The sequence below is a fragment of the Trachurus trachurus genome (genome assembly GCF_905171665.1).
Source record: "Trachurus trachurus genome assembly, chromosome: 1".
NCBI classification, from domain to species: domain Eukaryota; kingdom Metazoa; phylum Chordata; class Actinopteri; order Carangiformes; family Carangidae; genus Trachurus; species Trachurus trachurus.
In genome coordinates this window covers 19321450-19347560 of record NC_139891.1, presented here as the reverse complement: position 1 = coordinate 19347560, position 26111 = coordinate 19321450, and the positions used below count along the sequence as shown (strand labels likewise).

The window sequence follows — 26111 nt, the reverse complement described above, 5'->3', positions numbered from 1 at the left end:
TGGTCTATGTGAGCTCTGACGTGTGCTGATGTGCAGGCCTATGGTCACATGATCTATGTGTAGTGAATAACATAGCTATTATTATTTACAATCCCCCTTTTGATCTCTGAACAGAGATCACACAAATGAAAAGAAAAACATCTCAAACAACCTCAAAACCAACACCACATATAAGGCACTCTGTGAAACTGAGCTGTAAGCAAAAAATCAACACTCATCCACTTTATTATTCCATTCAGATATATCACAGACCTATCAATGTGACTATAACAAGAGATATGACACTGAGTCCCAACAGAGGTTTCCATTTCCCATATTGTAACATTTTAGCAAGCAGTAAAAACCTTCAGTGACGAGAATTTTCCAACAAGTAGTCCAGGGCAGGGTTACTCCCAAGACAGATTCAAACTCTCTATGTATCTCAGTCACACAACTTCTTTAGCAATATGCGCAGTATTTTTAAAACATAATAAGGTAAAATATGACAAGAAGATAAAATGTACCCATCAAGATGTAATGCTATAGGTATTATAATGTAGTTGTTCCTGTGGTGTACAGGTGGTGGAGACTCCAGGCAAAAACCAACATTACCACAAACCAACAGATGATGAGGAAGGTGAGCGGCATGTTCTTCTGGGCGCCTCGACAATCCTGGTTGGTGGTTTGGCACACCACTTGTTGGAGAGGAACGCTATTTCACTTCCTCCCTAGGGGTATTGGTTAGACTACCTCACCCTTTTGCCACCAGGGGATTATTCTGCCCCTTGTTGATCGGTGGACTTTGCTCCTTTGTTCTGCTCACGCAGTGTTTCTCGGATTTCCCCCAGGGTTCTGGCGGGGGCTTCAGCTGCTGCACATTGGCTCCAGTGGAACCACGTGTCTCCTTTGCCGTTCAGCCGAACGGCGTGTGAGGTGCGCTCCTTTACCTGGAACGGACCTGTCCAGCGTGGCTCTGTCCACTTTCTCTTGGTCACTTTCAGCAGTACCCACTCGGAGTCGGGAGTTGTCGTTGTTTCTCCTCCAGTGTTTTCACCAACCTGCTTGGCGTATTCTGAAACAAGAGTCTGCAGAGCATGAAAGTACTGTTTTGGGGTTAGAGACTGATCATTCAAAGTTAACCCCACGAGCTTTGTTTGTGGCCCTGGAAACATTCTTCCAGTAGATAACTCGAATGGGGTGAACCTTGTACTCTGATTCACTGAGCTACGTACCGACATAAGTGCCAGTGGGAGTGCATCCAGCCAGTTCATCTTGGTCTGGGCACAGATTTTAGCTATTTTACTTTTAAGGGTCTGATTCATCCTTTCAACCTTTCCCTGTGACTGGGGATGATATACAGACCCAAATTTGTGTTTGAGTCCCAGTACCTCCTCCACCTTCTGCAGATCATGGTTTTTAAAGTGTGTGCCATTGTCAGACCTAATTCGTTCCGGAAAACCATGTCTTGGAATGTACTGATTAATGAGGAACTTTATCACCGTCTTACTGTCCTACTTTTCCACATAGATTTCTCTTGTGGTGAGGCTTTTCTTTGCTCAGTTTTTATATGTTCGATTTCAGCATGTTCATTTGTGTCTGTGTCAATGTCTTTCTCTGGACAGATCATCATCATACTATGTACATTAATACTTTCCTCTCTCCCCCTTTTTTCTGGAACAACACCCCGTTAACACAGTGTGGTGTTCCAGAAACATCAAGGTAGAAAGTGCTGAGAGCAACGTAAGGGTTTGGGACCGGTGTCGTAGCGGTACGTAATGCACTATTAATGGAACGCAGGTCTTGAACCATCCGATATTTGCCGGTACCTTTCTTTTCCGTAGGTAAGATGGGTGTGTTCCATTGAGAGTGTGAGTCAATCAACACCCCCTTTTTGTACAACCCCTCAATGGTGTCTGCAATACCGAGTTCGGCCTGTAGTTTATGCGGATATTGAGGAAGCCAGATTGGATCCGTGGTGTTCAAAGAAAATGTGACAGGTGGGCAGTCTACCAAACCCACATCAGTGGGACCAGTGGCCCACAGAGAGTTTGGGAGAGAGTCCAACATGGCGGCGGAATCTGGGTGATCTGTCTTTTCACGGCCGTGGTGGCGGGAGATCTGAACATGTTCCATGAGTGCCTGATCTGTGCAAGAAACCTGTATTTTATATGTTTTAGCAGTAGAGGAATACATTATTTGTGGCGTCAGCTGTTTCCAATCTGTCTGTTGTTTTGCAGTTTTTACAATAGAACCTAATTCTTTAGCTTGGTGGTCAGGATGGAGAGCGAGGGAGACATGTGGTGCTGCCTCATCCTCCATCATTTACCATTGTAACTGTGCAGGTAGTAGGTTAACACTGGCTACTACACCTATGGGAGCAACATAGATGCTGTCTGTGGCTATACTCCAATCAGTACCTTCTATCTGACTGCTGAACTGTTCTTCATACCACTCTGTGTTTTGTCTATCATAAAACAATGTAACATGCGGAGGATCAGGAGGGGCCACGTAGGGGTGTAGCTGGGCTATCCAGGGCTCCCATTGTAGGTAGGCCGACAGGATCCCGCCATGCTCTCGTGTTTCACTATGTAGTAAGCCCCAGTAGATGTCTGCCGACATGTCCACTACAGGAGACATGAGGTATTGTCCAGAGCGTGCTGTGTTGGTGCTGTTACAGTTCATCTGGGTACCATCAGGGAACGAGACAGTTAGACCATCAGGGGAGCATAGAATGTTAGCTCCCAGTCTGGTCAACAAATCTCGGCCCAGTAGGTTTGAAGGGACATCAGGAGAGACCACGAAGGGGTGCAGCACAGTCTGGTTCCCCAGCTGCGTGGTGAGAGGCTTGGTATATGGCAGAGTAGTAGGAACCCCAGAGAAACCCATGACTGTGATGACTTTAGATGAGAGCAAGTTCTTTTGTACAGTCTGTATAGTGGAGATAGTAGCACCTGTATCCACTAAAAATGGCAGCGTGTCGTGGTTGACCGCCACTGGCAACACTGGTTCTGCCGTTAAGTGTTGCTCAGGACTTCTCTGTGGGGTGTGTCACTCTTCGAATAGCTGGGGGAACTGCCCAGTAGCTCTCCCTGTGGTGGGTTGGGGATCTTGTCTACCCCTGCCTCCTCTGTTTTGAAAGCCTCCCCTCTGCTGACGGCCGCCCCTTTGCTGGTTGTCATTGTTTTGTGGACACTCCTTCGCCCAGTGGGACGGATCTCCACATAGGAAACAAGCAAGGCTTCTTCTCTGTGACCTCCCCCTGTAAGCTCCTCTCAGGCCCCCACCCCGTGAGCCTCCCCTTCCCCTACGCATGTTATTACCTCCCCTATGGTGCGGCTGCGACTCCCACGGGGGAGTAGGATTCATGTCAGGAAAAACAATATGATCATCCCATTCCGGTCCCTGTGCTGACTGCATCATTACTTTAACTTGCTCCTTTTTCTTTTTCTTATCATTGACGTCATCCCTGGCCTTAGCTAGTTGCAGTTTAAGTAGCTGAGCTTGGAGGTCAGAATGTTCTTCTTCCTCTTTCTGTGTCTTATCTTGAAAGATAGTGAGGTGGTGCACGAGGTGCTTCTCCCACGTGGAGGAGTCACATCCTAACATGTCAGGGTTATTTTTCATTGTGTCTTGCACAGACTCAGGGAGGCCGTTCAATACAGCCTGTCGGTACCACTCAGTTTGGGAGCCCGAATTCTTAGGACAATGTCCTGTTTGGTTCGTCCACATATCTTTAGCGGCGTTCAGGAATTGACGTGGATTTTGTTTAGGATCCCAACGAATTTTGGGCATAGCTGTAGAGTCGTAGCCTGTAGCTTAGCTGCGTGTTCCATCAGCATTTCATAGTGTTCTGTCTGTTCTGCCTCCAATAGCACTTTCTGCTCTCGTTCTACTTCTGCTCTGTCTACCCTATCTTGAAACGGTGGGGGCTGTGAACCGGCTGATGACGCCTGGGAGGGTGCAATCGATGCTGGGCAGACGGCGGTGGGTGCAGCCGACGCGGTGATGGACGGTGGAGACGAGTTAAAGGCGGGGGTAAAGACGGAGGGCGGAGCCGACGGTGTGTGTAATGGCGCAGCCGGTGAATGGGCGGACGTGAAAGGGTTAGTGTGTACGGCCTGGTGTGCATGCAACTCAGCAGTGGGGTATAACTGGGCCGTCCCCGTGCGTTGTTGGTCGGCGTCATCTAACTCATCTTCTAATGTGGGCCCACCTACGGGCATAATATGCATGGTACCTTTACCAATCCTATATGTGGGAAACATGCCAGGTGGGTTTAGTGCATATGGAGGTGGACATGTGGGCGAGCATGAGATGGTGTCAGGTGCAGTTACCATTTTGGAGGGAGTTGGACTCCTGTGTTTGTGTTTCATCCCTTGCCAGCAGATAGCCAACTCAGACCAACCTCGACAGTCCTCCTCCCACGCGTCCTCCTCCTTTTTCCACCCATTCCTGTGAAACCAATTTGCTGTCTTTCCCTGCTCTACAGCCTCTTTCTTTTTTTCTGTTGCTGCTTTTACTTTAGCTACTAAGAGAGTATGTAAAGGCTCTCGATGTTGCAATGTTTTCCCCATATCAGTGATTAATGTATGCATCTTTTGTTTGGCTTTTTCAACCTTCTTTTCTCTACTGCCCTGTTTTGTGAGGGCGCCTAGGGCGTCTGCAGTGGTGTCTACTTGAACTAAGAGGGTCTGCCAGGGACCCCAACCACTGCCATTCATTTCTGTATCAAATTCTCCATCCATATTTTATCTAGACTCTGAGCTCCACAGCTGGTACGTTTGCAGGGAATGAAGTGATAGCTGCGTTAGCCCCTTGCAAATCCTCAGGAGACAAGCTTCTAGATCACTCTATAGTGACCCGGTCTCACTCTGGGTGTTCTAATCACAAGGATTTTGCAAAGTTTACACTCATACCCCACACCGTTTATCAACTGGGTGTTTTAGCCTCCAAAGCGCACAGCTGGGCTGCAGAGTGGCTTTTACGCACTCGCTGCCCTAAACAACAGTGAACTGGTGGCGTTTGTTAACACCGCAAGGTTACCCCGCCACTGAGACCATACACTGCTGACGCTGAGCAAAATGGATATTCACACAACGAGTTTTCTCAGAGTCTTATTCTTCCCCACCCATATATTGCTCACAATAACTCCAACAACACAGACAAGTTAGAACTTTTTCATAGAAAAAATAAATTTCAGCGCTTTCACAAAGGTATATCAAACTGTGCATGCTTCAGAAGTATTTGTAAGAAATTATTTTGTTTTTCCTACGGGCCTCGCACCCTTTAATTTTAGACAGACAGACGTGCTTGGTTTGGAAGCCTGTTCTTCCTCCCCGGGCCTTTCACCCTTACCGCAATAATTCAACCAATAGATACTTTAAATATCTCCAAGATATTAGGGCCTTCAACCTGCTTTTAAATGTTGATAATTCTCCAAGAATGATATCAACAAGTAGAATTAGGGGACCTCACCCCCGGGAATCCAACCCAGCCGCGGTATCAACCGCTCCTGGACCCCGTCGGGTCGTCAGGTGGAGTTACGCCACTCTCAAGGTTTTATCGTCTGCTGTTTTATGTCTCTATTTTTTTTTTTTTTTTTTTATATATACCTTTGTTTTTAAGTTTTAAAATACTTTTCTGATTCTTTTGCTATGATGATAGTCAATATGCAGAATTCGTTATAACAGGTTTTCTGCATACCTTTTATGTGCCGGCTTGTGTCCTTATCCTCTGTCCATGAAGAAAAGCTTTTAGGTCGAATGGTCCATCCACTGTCCTTGCACCCCCTTTAACGCGGACGAGCCCCCATTTGTTGAGATCCGCTCGTGTGGATCTCACCCAGGTCGGGAGGCAAGACACAAAGTGGAGGAGGCGAAGGTTGAAACAGATAAGTATTTAATCGCAGTCTGCAGAGAGCGGAGATCATACAGCACACAAAGACAGTGTTACCAGGAAGAGCTGAGAACGATCTGGTCTGTGTATCTTTCTGTTCCGCCTGTACGCCGTGGGTTTGGTCCCTCCCAGCATGCAAGGCGTGGACTACTGTGATGGTCTATGTGAGCTCTGACGTGTGCTGATGTGCAGGCCTATGGTCACATGATCTATGTGTAGTGAATAACATAGCTATTATTATTTACAACAACTTTCAATATTCAGAATAATTACCGTGTACGCCTGCTAAACCAGTGATAGACAGTCCTTTCTTCTCTCCCTCTTTCTCTCCCTCTCGCCGCTTCTCACTCACAACTTCCGGCTCACGTATTACGTGACTCTGACAGGAAGTAACCTTTTAACAATTTTAACTCAATATTCTAATAATGTCTAATAGCAGAACTATGAATTTAACTGCAAAATGTTTAATTACAAATTTATATAAAGACAATAAAGAAAACTATTAGAAATCAAATGTGTATCACTGTAACTTTCTCTGTGTCGCCACGGTAACCCATAGCTGTATTATGGCGACAGCTACATAAGGGTTAAATAAACTATTTTACCCTGTAATGAAACGTAATCATCACAATGTAGTGACAGGACCTCGTTTTGATATGAACATGGTCTGACCTGTTTAGTTAGGGCTGGTCCAGGTAGCTCTGAACCATTTTATAGCCTACGCTGCTTAGACCATAGGGCTTAGACTGCTGGGGGACACACCTGGTTACATGAAGCCCTCTCCTCTCCTCTCAGCACATTTTGAACTGTCATTATCATTATCTGTTGCACTGTAGTTTGGCCTTGGTGTCTCGCAAGGACGTTTCATACGACACTGGTCGAGCAGACAGACCTGCATCACAGCTCTAGTTTACCTCTTTCTGTTTGGCTTGCTGCTGCTCCTTCAACTGCAGGGCATAGGCCTACTGTTTCCATAGACACGAGCTGCTTCTCCTGCATCTTCTTTTCCACAGTGGAGCACAGTGGCTTATCTATAAAATCTAAAACAGCGTGTGGAGGCTGGACTTCTTCTTGGGCGCTCCTCTTGCAATTATTGGATCATTCGCTTATCATCTGCATTTTTAATTAAACCGATTTTGATTTCAATGACATGTTCTTGTCGCTTCATCTGCTCACGTTCACAGAATCACACATGATATAATGTGTACAACAGCGACACCTAGTGGTGAGTGCTACAACCAAACAATTTGTAACACATGACTTACTTCCGCAACTGCCACACTCAGTCAAAACACCAGTGCACTGTGAGCGTGTCCAAGCAAAGACCTTACAGGCAATAACGTCTGTGGTCCAAGTAGGAGCTGCATCAGTTTAACTCGCGAAACGGGACAATAGGAAGAGCCGTCATGTCTGTGTTCAAGTCCAACCTACTGCTGCTGCTGCTGCTGCTCCAGATGTTTGCACAGTCAGTAAGTACCTCTGGGATCTTACAGATTTTTCAGTAGGCAGGTGGAGAGCTGCAGCCTAACAGGTGTTAAAATACACAAAGTAGCCCTGTAGTAGGCCTATGACTAGATAAGATCAATGCTTTGTAGTGGTGCTTAAGGTCCATATTAGTTAGTTGCCCTTTCTGTAAGTTGAACAAAACAAGTGTCAAATCTTATAAACAACAATCTGTACTTTAATGTTACTGCATTTGTAGGCTATTGTACTGTACATACCACACCAATATTACTGTACAGTACATGGGTCAGTGATATCCTAGAAAGACACATATTTTTGCATTGCAGAAGTGAATTACATTTGTTCCACATTTGTGTCCAGATTTATCTTCCTGTATAGTCAGTAGCCTATGTATTTTTCTGATGTTTTTTTTTAGTCTTAACTGTCACCAAAGTTTTTATGCTGTTACTGTGAAGATAAATGAAAGTTAAATTGTCTATAGTAACCAGATCCTGGGGATCCTGTGGTAACCAGATCCTGTGGGAATAAAGAGCACTGATGTTTACATTTAACTGATTTTGATTAATTATTTTTTATTATCCAATCACTGGGACAAAAAAAGCAAAATAAGACACTGCAATTGGCTGTCTGTCTTTGAAATTTAACCCTTTTAAATTAGACTAATCCTTTTGGAAACAAAAAAAAATTGTGTCATCTCACTAACCCACATAAGGACACCACTACTGAATGAATTCCCTGTCAATTTTATTATGTCTGATCAAATATGTTTTTTTGTTGCCATTCATTATTTATTGTTCTCTATTCCATATGGTGATATCTGTTTCATATATATATATATATATATATATATAGGCCTATATATACAGTATATATAGGCTATTATATGTAAAATCATAAAAATCAACTGACCTGTCAGTCCTTTGTCATGAAAATGACACATAAAGCACATAATGGAACATTACATGAACAGATTTTGCTGAGGATCACTACACTCCCCATAAATTCAGTTGTGTTTATCTGCAGCTCAGTGCCCCTCGTTCATTCAGCATCGATTACCAGAATGACTGCTTTCGGAAAGATGGGGAAAAGTTTCGTTATATATCGGGAAGCATCCATTACAGCAGGATCCCCAGAGTCTACTGGAAAGATCGACTACTCAAGATGTACATGGCAGGACTGAATGCCATCCAGATGTAAGTTCACCTCATGTGTCTCTCCCCGTCGGCCTTGGTTTGTTGTTTCAGTCTCAAGCTGCTGTTGAGACTCTCATGTTGCTGCTGACTTCAGAACAAAAGCTGAAGAAAGGCCGGCAAAGCAATCATTATGACTGACTTTTACCTTATACCTTATAGTGCATAGTGGACTGAATAAAAAAAAAAAAGTACTGATATTTGTTAATATATAAATCTGCCCCTTCATCAAATTGTTAAATTGAGGAATCCAACTTTTAGTGATCACACAAGATCATTTGGACAAGTCCACTTCATGTGGCCATCAAATCCCTGCAACCAAAAATGCTGCATTCAAGAGCAGCTTGCAGCATTATGATGGCACAATCCTGAATTATACAGGCCTTGCAGTGCATATACAATTAAATTAGGGCAACATTTGTATTTAATCAACAGACTGTGCACACTCCAACTATAGTGTGATTTGTCCTTTAGTTTCCAGCGGATTATTCTGATAAAGTCTGATTGCAATTTATTGGAAATGTGGAACACATAATGTTCTGTTGTTTATTAAATGTCAGCGTGATAATAATCTCACTTTGTTTATCTTGAAGGTACATTCCCTGGAGCTTCCATGAAGAAATCCAAGGTCAGTACAATTTTAGTGGAGACAGGGATTTGCCACATTTCCTTCAGCTGGCCCAGGACATTGGCTTACTGGTCATCCTTCGACCAGGACCATACGTATGCACAGAGTGGGATATGGTGAGTAAATGCCATTAGAACATGAATCGAATAGGGTAATAATAAGTAATAAGTAATCAAGGAAATGTTGAGAAGAATAAAGTTTTCATATACAGTCAGTTTCATAATCAAACATACAACTTCCTCTGCGGTGATTTCATTTCATGTTTCATACCTTTCATACAAAATAATGACTGTAACTTAATAGACAATGTTATTTATCTGTGTGTCATTTTCTTGTCCACTGACCCACTGGTCCAGTAAACACTTGAATTTCAGTTGAATGGTGACTGTAATACGGTATATTTGATGGACTGTGTTCAAGCCATTTAAATTGCACTGTCATTGTTGTGTAATTGTTTCTGACAGGGTGGGCTGCCTGCCTGGCTTCTCAAAAACAAGAACATTGTTCTCCGGACTTCAGATCCAGGTGAGAATCAGAGTGGAGTGGAGTCAAAGCTCGAGTGAATGAGTGCATTTCATGCTGCTATGATTTGTGTTTTTCAGATTACCTCACAGCAGTGGATAAGTGGATGGGGAAGTTGCTGTCTTTGATTAAGCCTCTTCTGTATCAGAACGGTGGTCCTATTATCACAGTACAGGTGAGTTGAGTTTGTGTTTGTTGTTCATCAAACTATTGTCATATCCATTAATCCAACACTGAAGATTACACCTCCTTCCTTCTCTGCCCTTGTGTGGTAGGTGGAGAATGAATATGGCAGTTACTTTGCATGTGACTACAACTACTTGCGTCACCTGGCCAAGTTATTCCGGTCTCACCTGGGTGAGGAGGTGGTGCTATTCACTACAGATGGCCCTTCGCCGCACCAGCTTAAGTGTGGCAACATTCAAGGTCTCTATGCCACTGTTGACTTTGGGCCTGGTACGTATCAGAAAAATGGTGCCTCTGAGTATTGGATAAAATCCCGCAAAGATGAATTGTAGATGCAACATGAAATGAAATACATCACAGCTATTTGTGATTTGAATACCTGCTGAGTGCTGAGGCTGTATTTAGTTAAGTCATGAGAAAGGTAAACATATCCGTTTATTTATTATTTTTTTTATTCTAGGTGTAAATATGACTGCTGCCTTTGAAACACAAAGACTAGCTGAACCTCATGGACCTTTGGCAAGTATTTCACCATCAGCATTCTGTTTGATTTTGACAACACACAGGTGTTTTCCTTTAAAAACTTTCACGTTTTCTTCTTTTATTATCAGGTGAACTCTGAATATTACACTGGCTGGCTGGACCACTGGGGAGAGCGTCACTCTGTGCTGCCATCTGCAGTAGTGGCCAAGTATCTGAATCCGATATTGGCACTGGGAGCAAATGTCAACATGTGGGTCTGGGAGAGGTTTAAACACACACATAAAGCCACATCCATCCATCCATCCATCCATCCATCCATCCATCCATCCATCCATCCATCCATCCATCCATCCATCCATCCATCCATCCATCCATCCATCCATCCATCCATCCATCCATGATTTTATTTTGAATTATGTGGTACCACACTAGTTTGAAGTCTATAAACTCAAGGTTTAAACACACACATAAAGCCACATCCATCCATCCATCCATCCATCCATCCATCCATCCATCCATCCATCCATCCATCCATCCATCCATCCATCCATCCATGATTTTATTTTGAATTATGTGGTACCACACTAGTTTGAAGTCTATAAACTCAAACTGTCTCTTCTCACAGGTACATGTTCATTGGAGGGACAACCTTTGGATATTACAATGGTAGGCAACCTTGCATAGACTGACTTGGTTGTTAGTTACTTACAGTAACTTAGTCCCTCTTTTAATCACCTCTTAATATTCTCAGGGGCCAATGAACCTTTTAGCCCCCAACCTACAAGCTACGACTTCGATGCTCCACTCACAGAAGCTGGAGACCTCACAGAGAAGTACTATGCCATCCGAGAGGTGATCAAAATGGTATGTAATTTGTTATTGGCTTGAGACTCTGCAAAATGTGCAAAATTGAAGTACAAAACTTTTAATCTCATTTAGACATCTTTCTGAGCTTGCATACAGTATAGAGTATTTAGAAGAACTAATCAAATTTTTGTCTCACAATAGCACTGTAAGGTACCAGAGGGACCAATACCACCATCAACTCCAAAGTATGCTTATGGGGCTGTTGGGATGAAGAAGGTTGGTTCCCAACTGTTTCTATGAGCTCCTCACCTGTATGTAAAAAATATAAATTTTAAAACTGGTTGTTGCAACTCGCCACTAAAAGACTGTTTGTCTCGTGGTTTAAATCATCACAAATCAGTGTTAAAACACAACCTTCTCCTGCTGCAGCTCCAGACGATATCAGATGCCTTGGAGAAACTGTCTCTCTCTGGGCCCGTCAAGAGCATGTATCCTCAGACTTTCATTGAGCTGAACCAGGTATCCTTTAATATTTTTCTGATTTTTATTTTTCTAGTCCTCCAGTAATAATGAGTGATTCTTATATTTAATTTCCCCCCTGTCCTTTAGGCTTTTGGTTTTGTGCTCTACAGGACTACTTTACCTGTAGACTGCAGCACACCAACCCCACTGTCATCCCCAATGAATGGAGTCCATGACAGAGCGTATGTGTCCGTGGATGGGGTGAGTACGCCTTTGTACATATGATTGTGTCCGTATTAGATATTAAAGTCCAACACCACTATTTTTTTTTATTTAGACAGAGTGTGATTAACTGCATTAGACAACGTGGACCCTTTGAGGTTTTTGTCAAAGAACATGTTGTAAAAATGATATAAATTTGATATCCCATAAACATAACTGTGTTGATTCCTTCTGTAGGTGGCTGTAGGGGTTCTTGAAAGGAACAAAGTCATAACCGTAAATGTGACGGGGAAGGCCGGCAGTCAGGTGGACATACTGGTGGAGAACATGGGCCGAATCAACTATGGGAAAGGGATCAGGGACTTCAAGGTCTTAATTGTTACTTACTGTTTGTGTGTTATATACAAATGGCTAGCTTGGCTATCAGAAAGCTTAATTTGTTTACTTGGGCTGTACTCCGTCTTTTGCGTCACAGGGTTTGGTGTCCAACATGACTCTGGGGAAAGACACACTCATTGGATGGACCATGTATAGTCTCAGTATTGATGAAGCAGTCAGCCACGGCCTCATCACGGAAAATAAGCCCACAGCAACAGACCCCCCTCAGCCTGCTGGCCTCTCTCTCCCAGCCTTCTATGGGGGGAGCTTCATCATTCCCGATGGTATCCCAGACCTCCCTCAGGACACCTACATCAAACTGCCCAAATGGAGGAAGGCATGTAACCTGTACAGGATGTTAGGGTGTCTTAGTTTCACTGAGGTTTGGTCATTCACTACTCAACTACACAATCTGTCTTTAAATGTGTGTTTTTCAGGGCCAGGTCTGGATTAATGGCTTCAATCTGGGACGTTATTGGCCTGTGCGAGGGCCTCAGGTGACGCTTTTCGTTCCCGCTAACATCCTCAGCACATCTGCACCCAACAATGTGACTGTCCTGGAGCTGGAAGAGGCTCCATGCACCTCTGGGCCATGCACTGTGGAGTTTACTGACACCCCCATCCTGAATGCAACAGTCTCCTCTAACTACAAAAAGCACTGGAGACTGTTTATGAAAAAGGACTTGTTGTGATGATAGGAAATTGTACAACTGAAGAAAATGAAGCAATTTGCACTACTCTTGGACATCCAGTCCCAAATCAGCACTGGTAGTGTGGGCTTCTATTGATTTTTTTTTTAAAGAAGAAAAAAGGCTGATTTATATAAAGGTTTATTGATATGGGATTTTGTATCAGTCACTGAAAAGGTCAAGCCAAAATGTGGCAGATATCTTTTATTGTGGGTTTCTCTACCTCACTTATTCTTTTTCTCTTCACAAAGGGATGATTGCCAATTCAATAGTGCACTGTGATGTGCTTTTCAGAGAATGTTTTATTATTATTTTTTTTTTTAAGTGAAAATGCATCAGGGAAACACCATATATAACCTTACAAACATGGACTGTGGGACATCTGATTCATTGCTTATATTCATTTTTTAAATGGCAACCTGTAATGAATACCTTTCATTACAGAAAATAAAGGTCAAGATATTTTGATGAAATTCTTTTTTTTCTCTCATTTTAGTAGCTTCAATTTCCCTGAGATATAACATATTACCCATGATGTGGGCAGGGCAGACTTAATAATGGGTGTGTATTGCATCTCAGAGGCTAGAGTAGGTGACTAGTGTGGGAGAGGTTCTATGAGTTTGAGAGGTTTGTTCACCACAATCTCCCACGTATTTTTTGTGTATCTCCTTGTTTTAGACAGCTTAAGAGCAAAAAGGCAATGTGTACAGTGTACACTACTGCAGCATGAAGGCACTAGTGTAGGAAATGTTTTTGATTATCATTTTATAATCATAGGTTTAACACTGAAACCATGGCTATCATGTCTGTCACTTGCTATTGGCTGACAAGATCAGTCCTGTGCCTGGGTGTAAGTGTGTCTTTTATGTGACCTAAGTGAGACGAGGAAGAGACTCCTAAGTCCCAACAGACCTGCTCCACCACCCTGAACAAGTATCTTCACATACCAGACACACCTACTACATTAGGGTACAGACTATCTATCTGTGGCCATTTGCTGATACTGCCCATTAATAAATAAAACATCAATATAAGAGAAGACTTTTCCCAATAATCATAACAGTAAAAGAAAAAAGATGAGCAGGAGTTGTATCAGAATGATCAGAAACGTATTTTTTCTTGTCACAACTAAAACAATGGTGAAGTTGCTCATCCACTTTCAGTAGATTATTTCTGAGCCAGTTGTTTACCCGCACTACACACTCAGAGAAAATGTTAGAAAACCACAAGTCTGTCTCTAAACAGAGGTCAGGAACCCACATGACTGAAAGTTAAACTGGTTGTGCTTGCTATAATCACTCCTCTTGTCCATTGTGGCCCTGAAGGGATCTCCTCTCTTAAGGCAACTTCAATGCCTGTGTTGTAAAGTAAATAAATACTTTGTCACTCTACTTTGTAAAACAAAATAAGAGGAAATTTGTTGGACTGCAAGAAAGCAGGTTTGACAAATCAGTGCGTCTCTAGACCACAAGTTAATTTACCAATAGGAGTCAGTGATGTGATGTCTGTTGCCTGAACTGAAATAGGAGGCTGGTGTTGTCACAGTAATGATGACTGATCCTGTCATGGAGGCACCTGCTGCAGGTTCTGCACAGACGACCACTGTGACTCCAACGGTGAACTAAGGGAACTGAAAGATCACATAACACACCACTGGCCATATTTATAAGAAAGGTTTTCACAAGTTGGACTTAAAGATTCGGCCTACAGGGTGCAGTGTCTCTTGTGCCTACATTAAGTGTGTAAGTATGTTGTTGCTGCAGAATGAATGATAATAAATATTATGCTCTAATAGAAGGATGCCACAATAGAGTTCATAATTGAAACATGAACTCATTTTTAACTTTTACTTTATCAGGAAATGTCTTTTGATACTTATCTAAATGTCACACTTTCAGATTTTTACTCAAACAATGTTCATCTCAAATCTAATAACAATACACATCAGCCAGTATTTACTCTTAATACACATCACACACAGATTTACAGTAAATCTAACTGTAACAGTGAGTTTTTAGTGTGTGTAATGAGATGAAATCTAAGACACGGTGAAGATGATGGTAAATCGACTCTAAAGTACTCCTGCTATTCATCAAGTGTTTTTATAAGACTACACCCAGAGCACCTAGGCTTAATAATGAAAAATAACTTGTTCCACCAGAACACTATGTTTGTGCTAATGGTACAAAAGTGCACACACCTTTGTTGTACCTTCTTTCAAACCTTGTGAGCAACTTCATCATTTAGTAAAAAAGTTTGAAAAAAGTTAAATACAATTTTATTTGATATGAGTAAAACAAAGTTGATCACATGATGTTTTCATGACAAGTTAACATGTTATGTATTCTATATTTCTTTTACCATTTCAAATTTAATACCGCATCTTTCTTTGAAAACCTTCCCAGGTTAATGTCTAAGTCAGTCCTCTCAGAGAAATGTGTCTGTTGTATTTCAGACGACCAAACACAACACCTTTAGGCACAGTACAGAACATAGGCATTTTTTTTTTTTATTATCTTAGACTAAGTTAAATCTTTGTCAGCATTGTTGTTTTTTTGCCCTTTGGCCTTTACATTCTGCTTCTGTGACTTCTGCAGCAGAGCCAGTGTGTCTCTCTTCTCTATTTTCCTGAGCTGCTTCTTCTTCATCCTCTTGATCTTTGATGTGTTGCGGATCTGTGACACAGATGAGACGAGAGAAAATGAACAAGATGCCAGATTACTAACAAAAATATTATATGACTGTTTACTAATTAACCACTGTTTATAATCTCTATTGCGTTTCATGTACCTGTGGTGCCTGTGCACCCAGTGTAGTCTGCTGTAAATGTGTCACAACATGAACCCTGTCTGATACTGTTGGAGTTTTCATATAGACTGTATGTAAAAATTCAGAGATGCTACAGTATAGGTCCGTTATCAGGCTGAGGGTCTCCTATATGGAGAACAGTTGACATACCACTTGCACGATCTCTGCCTTGCGTTCATTCTCCTCACGCCGTTTCAAATTTTCTTCTCTCCTTTTCCGCTTGTCCTATAGCCATCAGGGAAAACAATGAGTCAAAGGGTGCAAGAGGTTTCATACGACAATGGTCGAGCAGACAGACCTGCATCACAGCTCTAGTTTACCTCTTTCTCTTTGGCTTGCGTCTCCTTCAACTGCAGAGCATACTGTTTCACCAGCTGCTTCTCCTGCTTGGCCTGCATCTTCTTATCCCAAGAGGAGCACAGTGGCTTATCTCTCACCAACGCAGAGAACCTGGAGAAAAAAGGACAACAATGAAGAAATAAAAATCACATTTTCCAGGTTGATTTTATAATGCAAAAGACTTTCTAACAATGTTTTACATTGTCATGTATGTGCACACATACCCTGTCAAGATCTGGATTGCACTAGTTAGTTATGTTTTACCAGTAGGATTCCTGGGTTTTGTACCAACACAAAAATAGTGCAACATTGAAATAACAAAATCACAATCGTTTGAGGGACTTTTAATAAAGCAACCATCATTGAATATATTTAAGTTACTGATAATTCCTGTATAGGGCCTAATCCATCACAGAGCAGCAACACTAAAATGTTTCCTAAACGCTAGTATTTTGATCATGTTGCTGCTCTCCATCTTCTGTACCACCTTTATAACCTTTAATATAACACGACGCAGAGCCCAACAACCAGGCCTCTGAGGCAGTAAAAAGTAACAACTCAAATTCAGACAAACATCACAACGTCACAACATCCTGGCTCCATGTTTTCCTTCACCTCTGCTTGTTGCGCTCCTTCCACACTCTTCCAGATTTGGGTTTTCCCAGCGGAATGACGGGATTTTGTGTCTCACTTGCAGCCAGACGCGGCTTCTTCTGCGGCACAGTCTCTGAGCTCGGCTCGGTCTGGTCGGTTCTGCTGTCCGGCGGCTCTGACATGGTGCAGGGCTGCGGTTCAGCGGCCAGGCTGCACTTCTCCTCGGGCAGAGGCTCTGCTTTTCGCTCGGACTCCTCCGTGTTTCTCTCCTCCACCGCCGGCAGCTCCTGCAGCACCGACCTCCTGGTCCTCCGGCTGGGAGTCCTCACCGGAGCCTCTGAGCCGAGCAGCGCGGCGGGAGTGCGCACCGTGCGGCCGCTGCGGGTCCGTCTGGTCTCCGGCGGCGGCGCCTCCTGGACCTCCTCCTCCTCCTCCTGCTCCGTGTGTCCGTCCGCGGAGCCCGTCTTCTCCTCTACAGCAGCTTTCTGCCTCCTCGACATGTTTTCTAATTAAATCCTCAACAAAACATTAGTCTGGTAAAACTTCTGAACCCACGTGTAACACCGCCTGTGATGTGTACGTCGCTCTGTTTCCGCGTCAAACAACCGGATGATAAACATCGCGCGTCGAGCTCCGTAGCGCCCCCTGCAGGTCTGGAGGAGGATCTGCACATTTAAAATAAGGCATGGACGCGCTCGTCTTCGTATCAATCACATTATATCATCTGCAGTTTAAAAAAAAAATTGAAACCAATTTTGATTTTTATGAAATAAATACAATTGTTTTTTGTCGCTTCATCTGCTCACACCATGATAAAAAGTGTACATCAACAGCGACACCTAGTGCTACAACCAAACAATACAATTGTATCACATGACTTACTTCCGTATCTCATGATGCCAGAATCATTCAAAACACCAGTGCACGGTCATAGTTGACCGTGTCCAAGTAAGAGCTGCATCAGTGTAACTTGTGAAACGGGACAATAGGAAGAGTCGTCATGTCTGTGTTCAGAGAACGAGGCCCAAAGTCTAAGTCCAGCCTACTGCTGCTGCTGCTGCTGCTGCTGCTCCAGATGTTTGCACAGTCAGTAAGTACCTCTGAGATCTTACAGATTTTATAGTTGGAAGATGGAGAGCTGCTACCTAACAATTGTGAAAATACACATAGGAGGCCTATGACTAAAAAAGAGCAATGCTTTGTAATGATGCTTAAGGTCCATAAACAATAGTTGCCCTTTATATGTTCATCTGTGGTTAGTTGATCAAAACAAGTGTCATCTCTTAGTTAAAATTTTATACCGTATGTTAATAACTTTTTATTTTATGTTCCATGATACTTGTCAACAATCTGTACTTTAATGTTACTGTATCTTTACTGTACTGCACTGCACTGCACCAATATTACATCTGTATAACGCCACCACTTCTAATTATATATATCCTCTGTACCTAATGTAGACTAAGGTCCATTTCATTTTGTCTGAGCAAATATGTTTTTTATATTTGTATTATTTAGTGACTTTAATTGACATGCTACCCAGTGCCCACAGCCTTTACAAGACAATCAAGGCTGCCATTGTGAGTGGCACATCATAAAAATCATCTGACATGTCAGTCCTTTGTCATAAAAATGACGCATAAAGCACATAATGGAACATTACATGAACAGATTTTGCTGAGGATCACTACACTCCCCATAAATTCTGTTGTGTTTATCTGCAGCTCAGTGCCCCTCGTTCATTCAGCATCGATTACCAGAAGGACTGCTTTCGGAAAGATGGGGAAAAGTTTCGTTATGTATCAGGAAGCATCCATTACAACAGGATCCCCAGAGTCTACTGGAAAGATCGACTACTCAAGATGTACATGGCAGGACTGAATGCCATCCAGACGTAGGTTTGCCTCATGTGTCTCTCCCCGTAGGCCTTGGTTTTTAATTTCAGTTTCAAGTTGCTGTTGAGACTCTCATGTTGCTGCTGGCTTCAGAACAAAGGCTAAATTGGGTTGAAAGGCTGGCAAAGCAATCATTATGACTGACATTTACCTTATACCTAATAGTGCATAGTGGATTGGTTATAAATCATCAAACTGTAAAGGTGAGAAATCCAACCTCCAGTGATCAGACAAGATGATCAGTGCAGACTTTATATACTGTGTATATAGTTTCCAGTGGATTATTCTTGGAAAGAAAATGTATACAAAATGTGGAACACATAATGTTCTGTTGTTTATTAAATGTCAGTCTGATAATAATCTCACTTTGTTCATCTTGAAGGTATATTCCCTGGAACTTCCATGAGGAATCCCCAGGTCGGTACAATTTTAGTGGAGACAGGGATTTGCAACATTTCCTTCAGCTGGCCCAGGACATTGGCTTACTGGTCATCCTTCGACCAGGACCATACATATGTGGAGAGTGGGATATGGTGAGTAAATGCCATTAGAAAATTAATAGAACAGGGTGTTATAAGGCTTCAAGGAAATGTTGAGAATAATAACGTTTTTATGTACACTCTCAGTGTTGCACAATACTAACTCAAACATACCACTTCCTCTGTAGTAATTTCATTTCATGTTTCATACCTTTCGTACAGAAGAATGACTGTAACTTTAAGGACAATGTTTCTGTATCTGTGTGTCATTTTTTTGTCCACTGACCCACTGGTCCAGTAAACACTTGAATTTCAGTTGAATGGTGACTGTAATATTTTTGATGGATTGTTTTTAAGCCATTTAAATTGCACTGTCATTGTTTGTGTAATTGTGTCCAACAGGGTGGGCTGCCTGCCTGGCTTCTCAACAAGAAGAACATTGTTCTCCGGTCTTCAGATCCAGGTGAGAATCATTGGAGTGGAGTCAAAGCTTGAGTGAATAAGAGCATTGCACGTTGCAGTTTGCACATTCCCTTCCCTTCACTTCAAATCTTTATTATTATTATTACCTATTCTAACTTCTTCTTCCCTTTTTTGTCGTCCCGCTACTTCTTCATACTTTGTGATACTTCAACAATTCATATATCAAATTGCGCAGCACTCACATTTTATTCCTTGGAAGTGCTTTTTCTAGTTATTTGTGTTTTTCAGATTACATCACAGCAGTGGATAAGTGGATGGGGAAGTTGCTGCCTATGATTAAGCCTTATCTGTATCAGAACGGTGGTCCTATCATCACTGTGCAGGTTGAGTTTGTGTTTGTTGTTCATCAAACTATTGTCATATCCATTAATCTAACACTGAAGATTACACCTCCTTCCTTCTCTGCCCTTGTGTGGTAGGTGGAGAATGAATATGGCAGTTACTTTGCATGTGACTACAACTACCTGCGTCACCTGACCAAGTTATTCCGGTCTCACCTGGGTGAGGAGGTGGTGCTCTTCACCACAGATGGCGCTGGGCTGAACTATCTTAAGTGTGGCACAATTCAAGGTCTCTATGCCACTGTTGACTTTGGGCCTGGTACGTATCAGAAACATAGGAAAAAAAAACCTTATCACATAGTTTATCAGGTTATTTTTTCCACTGAATAGCTGCTGATTATGTGTTTGCAGAAAAACAGTGCCTCTGGATGTTGGATATAATCCTGCAAAGATGAATTGTAGATGCAACATGAACAGAAATACATCATCATTAACAATGTTTGTGATTTGAATGTCCACTGAGTGCTTAGACTGTATTTAGTTAGAAGTCATGAGGAAGTTAAACACATGTGTTTATCTTTGTTCGTTCTTCTAGGTGGAAATATCACTGCTGCCTTTGAAGCACAGAGACACGCTGAACCTCATGGACCTTTGGCAAGGATTTCCCCCTCAGGATTCTGTAATCTTTGATTTTGACAACACACAGGTGTTTTTCTTTGAAAAACATTCGGATTTTCTTCTTTTATTATCAGGTGAACTCTGAATATTACACCGGCTGGCTGGACCACTGGGGAACACGCCACGCTGTCGTTTCATCTGCAGCAGTGGCCAAGTCTCTAAATTCGATGTTGGCCATGGGAGCAAATGTCAACTTGTGAGTCTGGGAGATGTTTAGACACACATAAAGACACAACACATTACCAATTCACCACACTGAAGCTTTCTCTGTGAGATTGAAAAGCTAATTCAAAATTTGGTTTGTATTAAAGTGTATCTGAAAATATACAGGATTATATCGCTTGACATTAACAAAATGAACCCAAGCGTCATGATCTCTGGGTCTTCCAGGGTCTCCTCCCAGTGGGGCATGCCCAGAGCATCTCCCCAGGGAGGTGTCCAGGAGGCATCCGATACAGATGCCCAAGCCACCTCCTTTCGATGTGGAGGAGCATAGTGCCAGGCACAGTGACAGGACTGTCAACTGTCACACATAGGTGAGAGTAGGAACGAAGATTGACCGGTATATCAAGAGCTTCGCCTTCTGGCTCAGCTCCTTCTTCACCACAACAGACCGGTACACCGACTGCATTACTGCAGCTGCTGCACCGATCTGCCTGTCAATATCACACTCCATCCTTCCTTCACTCGTGAACAAGACCCTGAGATACTTAAACTCCTCCACTTGAGGCCAGAGCTCTCCGACGACCTGGAGGGGGCAGCCACCCCTTTCCAATCGAGAACCATGGCCTCAGACTTGGAGTTGCTGATTCTCATCCCGCTTCACACTCAGCTGCACTCACCCGAGTGCATGCTAAAGGTCCTGGCTCGAAGTAGCCAACAGGACAACATAATCTGCAAAAAGCAGAGATGAAATCCCATGGCTCCCAAACTGGACTCCCTTTGGCCTGTCCATAAAAATAATGAACAGAACCAGGGACAAAGGGCAGCCCTACCAGAGTCCAACATGCACTTGGAGCAAGTCTGACTTAGTGCCGGCAATGCGAACCAAGCTCCTGCTCCTGTCGCACAGAGATTGTACAGCCCTTAGCAGAGGGCATCGGATCCAATACTCCCAAAGCACCTCCCACAGAATGCCACAAGGGACACTGTTGAATGCCTTCTCCAAGTCCACAAAACACATGCAGACTGGTTGGGCAAACTCCCATTAACCCTCAAGCACCCTGTGGAGGGTATAGAGCTGGTATAGTGTTCCACGGTTGGGAAGAAAACTGCATTGTCCCTCCAGAATCTGAGGTTCGGTATCGGCCGAATTCTTCTCTCCATTAGCCTGGAGTAGACTTTCCCAGGGAAGCTGAGGACTGTGATCCTCTGATAGTTGGAACACACCCTCCGGTCCCCCTTCTTCAACAGAGGGACAACTACCCTGGTCTGCCAGTCCAGAGGCACTGTCCCAACTTCCACGCGATGCTGCAGAGGCTTGTCAACCCAGGCAGCCCCACAACATCCAGAGACTTGAGGTACTCAGGGCGGATCTCATCCACCCCCGGTGCCTTGAGACTGAGGAGCTTTCGAACTACCTTGGTGACTTCAGCTTGAATGATGGATGAATCAACCTCTGTGTCCTCAGCTTCTGCTTCCTCTACGGAAAGCATGTCAGTGGGATTGAAGAGATCCTCGAGGTATTCCTTCCACCACCCGACAATATCCCCAGTTGAAGTCAACAGCTCCCCACCTCAACTGAAAATAGTGTTGGCAGAGCACTGCTTCCCCCTTCTGAGGGGCTGGATGGTTTGCCAGAATTTCTTTGCGGCCGACCGGTAGTTCTCCTACATGGCCTCCCCGAACTTCTCCCCAGACTTCTCCTTCAGCTTAATGGTATCCCTTATCGGGTGTCCACCACCAGTTCAGGGGTTGCCGCCGCGGCAGGCACCAGAGATCTCTCTGAACGCTTCAACAGTGAAAGTGGACATGGTTCACTTGGACTCAATGTCTCCAGCCTCCCTCGGGATCTGGTGGAAGCTCTCCTGGAGATGGGAATTAAAGGCCTCCCTGACAGAGGGTTCCCCCACAATAAGTTTGGGTCTGACAAATCTGTCCAGCTTCCTCCTCCGGCAGTGGCTCCCACCCGTGGGCAAAGACCCAGCCACCAGGCGCTCGCCTGCAAGCCCTGACCCTGGGCCTGGCTGCAGGGTGGGGTCCTGGTGATGCCAATCTGGGCGGCGTAGATGTCCTTGTTCTTTTACTGTTCATAGAGGGCTTTGGAACCTAAGAACGTGTTATTATTTTGAATTATGTGTTACCATACTAAGGTTGTGCCCCACAATCTCCCCTTTCTTATGTTAATGGAAAAAATATAAGAAGAGGAAGAAAGTTCTTGACTGCATGGAATGAAAAAGAGTTTTTGTAGTTTGAAGTCATTAAACTGTGTCTTCTCACAGATACATGTTCATTGGAGGGACAAACTTTGGATACTGGAATGGTAGGCTACCTTGCACAGATTGATTTAAACCTCATGGACTCAACTTGTTATCCCTTGTAATCGCCTCTTAATATTCTCAGGGGCCAATGAACCATATGGCTCACAGCCTACGAGCTACGACTACGATGCTCCGCTCACAGAAGCTGGAGACCTCACAGAGAAGTACCATGCCATTCGAGAGGTGATCAAAACGGTATGTAGCCTACTTTATAATAGACTTTTATAGACCCTGTGCAGAGTTTTTAAAACTGAAGTACAAACCTGTAACCTTTCTAAGCTTGCGTACAGTATGTAGTATTTAGAAGAACTAATTTTTGTCCCACAATAGCACTGTAAGGTACCAGAGGGACCAATACCACCATCAACTCCAAAGTATGGTTATGGGGCTGTTGGGATGAAGAAGGTTCGTTCCCAACTGTTTCTATGAGCTCCTCACCTGTATGTAAAAAATATTAATTTTAAAACTGGTTATTGCAACTCGCCACAAAAGACTGTTTGTCTTGTGGTTTAAATCATCACAAGTAAATGTTAAAACACAACCTTCTCCTGCTGCAGCTCCAGACGATATCAGATGCCTTGGAGAAACTGTCTCTCTCTGGCCCCGTCAAGAGCATGTATCCTCAGACTTTCATTGAGCTGAACCAGGTATCCTTTAATATTTTTCTGATTTTTATTTTTCTAGTCCTCCAGTAATAATGAGTGATTCTTATATTGAATTCCCCCCCTGTCCTTTAGGCTTTTGGTTTTGTGCTCTACAGGACTACTTTACCTGTAGACTGCAGCACACCAACCCCACTGTCATCCCCATTGAATGGAGTCCATGACAGAGCGTATGTGTCCGTGGATGGGGTGAGTACGCCTTTGTACATATGATTGTGTCCGTATTAGATATTAAAGTCCAACACCACTATTTTTTTTTTTTTTTTTTTTTTTTTTTAGACAGAGTGTGATTAACTGCATTAGACAACGTGGACCCTTTGAGGTTTTTGTCAAAGAACATGTTGTAAAAATGATATACATTTGATATCCCATAAACATAACTGTGTTGATTCCTTCTATAGGTGGCTGTAGGGGTTCTTGAAAGGAACAAAGCCATAACCGTAAATGTGACGGGGAAGGCCGGCAGTCAGGTGGACATACTGGTGGAGAACATGGGCCGAATCAACTATGGGAAAGGGATCAATGACTTCAAGGTCTTTCTTGTTACCGTTTTTGTATTGAAATATAAATGGCTAGCTTGATTTGTGCTCAAATGTTTAAGAACTGGAGGACAAGACTAGTCAGACTTTGACAGACTAGTTTATGTTGTAAAATGTATGAGAGTATGAGAAGCAACTAATTGATTCTTTGCTTGGGCTGTACTCCGTCTTTGCTCTTCCTCGTCGTCTTATCACAGGGTTTGGTGTCCAACATGACTCTGGGGAAAGACACACTCACTGGATGGACCATGTATAGTCTCAGTATTGATGAAGCAGTCAGCCACGGCCTCCTCGGGGAAAATAAGCCCACAGCAACAGACCCCCCTCAGCCTGCTGGCCTCTCTCTCCCAGCCTTCTATGGGGGGAGCTTCATCATTCCCGATGGTATCCCAGACCTCCCTCAGGACACCTACATCAAACTGCCCAAATGGAGGAAGGCATGTAACCTATACAGGATGTTAGGGTGTCTTAGTTTCACTGAGGTTTGGTCATTCACTACTCAACTACACAATCTGTCTTTAAATGTGTGTTTTTCAGGGCCAGGTCTGGATTAATGGCTTCAATCTGGGACGTTATTGGCCCGTGCGAGGGCCTCAGGTGACGCTTTTCGTTCCCGCTAACATCCTCAGCACATCTGCACCCAACAATGTGACTGTCCTGGAGCTGGAGGAGGCTCCATGCACCTCTGGGCCATGCACTGTGGAGTTTACTGACACCCCCATCCTGAATGCAACAGTCTCCTCTAACTACAAAAAGCACTGGAGACTGTTTTCGAAAAAGGACTTGTTGTGATGATAGGAAATTGTGCAACTGAACAAAATGAAGCAATTTGCACTACTCTTGGACATCCAGTCCCAAATCAGCACTGGTGGTGTGGGCTTGATTTAAAAAAAAAAAAAAAAAAGAAGAAGAAGAAAGTTTTACTTTTATGAAATGTCAAAATGTGTTAAAAGGCAAATTATGGTCTTTTACTGTCACATAAACTGTGAGTTTCTCTACCTCACTGATTCTTTTTCTCTTCACAAAGGGATGATTGCCAATTAAATCTCTGCCAGTGCACAGTGACCTGTTTTTCAGAGAATGTTTTATTTTTGTATGTGAAAAATGCATCAGGGAAACACCATGTATAACCCTACAAACATGGATTGTAACACAGTTGATTTATTGCTTAGCTATGTTCAATTTTTAAATGACAACCTATAATGAATACCTTTCATTACAAAAAATAAAGATCAAGATATTTGATGAGATTTCTTTTTGTCTTTGTAGTAAGCTACAATTTTCCTTAGACACTGGCAATGTCTAACCCATGATGCCATATGAGGGCAGGGCAGAGTTGATAATGGACGTGTATCATGGCAAAAAAAATTGTATTTTGCATTTTTTGTTTTTAAATTTTATTTTATCACTTGACACTGTAGATGCCAGACAGTACAATCTACTGTGAGCTAATATCAACTGATTTTCTTCTGAGCTGAATTAGTTTATAGGGGCTGCTTGGGAGTTGCACAGCAGGGTGAAAGTCAGGATTTTAATATCAAGAGTCAAGACAAAAATGTTCGGTAACACTTTACTTGAATAGGTATTCATAAGATTGACATAACACTGTCATAACAGCTGTCATAAACATCAATGAATACTTATGACAGCTGTCGTTAAGTGTCATTCGGTAAGTTATGTCACTTTTAATGCAAAGTTGACATTGTTTGAGATGTTCTTGTTCTGACAACTTGACATAAAGACAATTTAAACTGTCATAGCAGACCTAATTGCCAAACTTTAAAAATTGTGTCAAGTTCTCATAACAAGGACATCTCAAACAATGTCAACTTTGCATCAAAAGTGACATAACTTAGCGAATGACACTTAACGACAGCTGTCATAAGTATTCATTGATGTTTATGACAGCTGTTATGGTTATGACAGTTTTATGTAAATCTTATGAATACCTATTCAAGTAAAGTGTTA

The 26111-nt window shown here is 42.9% G+C and overlaps 4 protein-coding genes across 4 annotated transcripts in view; 2 read left to right on the top strand and 2 right to left on the bottom strand.

Annotated features, from left to right (window-relative positions):
- Positions 1-26111, bottom strand: part of acsl1a (acyl-CoA synthetase long chain family member 1a) — a 109339-nt gene that overhangs the window by 5596 nt on the left and 77632 nt on the right. The window lies entirely within an intron of this gene.
- On the top strand, positions 7183-13336 carry LOC310992013 (beta-galactosidase-like). The gene is made up of 16 exons (XM_083979967.1): positions 7183-7343; positions 8362-8531; positions 9122-9272; positions 9621-9681; positions 9759-9853; positions 9954-10134; positions 10325-10383; positions 10476-10597; positions 10973-11013; positions 11099-11211; positions 11356-11430; positions 11584-11673; positions 11764-11877; positions 12076-12207; positions 12314-12553; positions 12654-13336. Exons 1-16 carry the CDS (start codon positions 7281-7283, stop codon positions 12906-12908), a joined length of 1962 nt encoding a protein of 653 aa, XP_083836093.1. The 5' UTR covers positions 7183-7280; the 3' UTR covers positions 12909-13336.
- On the bottom strand, positions 14991-17239 carry ccdc86 (coiled-coil domain containing 86). The gene is made up of 4 exons (XM_083974098.1): positions 16668-17239; positions 16034-16163; positions 15864-15938; positions 14991-15580 (listed from the first exon to the last, which is right to left on the bottom strand). The coding sequence occupies exons 1-4, from the start codon at positions 17144-17146 to the stop codon at positions 15428-15430; spliced, it is 837 nt and encodes a 278-aa protein (XP_083830224.1). The 5' UTR covers positions 17147-17239; the 3' UTR covers positions 14991-15427.
- Positions 17552-25200, top strand: LOC310992005 (beta-galactosidase-like). The gene is made up of 16 exons (XM_083979955.1): positions 17552-17736; positions 18371-18540; positions 18924-19074; positions 19423-19483; positions 19732-19826; positions 19923-20103; positions 20380-20438; positions 20537-20658; positions 22904-22944; positions 23025-23137; positions 23273-23347; positions 23500-23589; positions 23680-23793; positions 24006-24137; positions 24341-24580; positions 24681-25200. Exons 1-16 carry the CDS (start codon positions 17647-17649, stop codon positions 24933-24935), a joined length of 1989 nt encoding a protein of 662 aa, XP_083836081.1. The 5' UTR covers positions 17552-17646; the 3' UTR covers positions 24936-25200.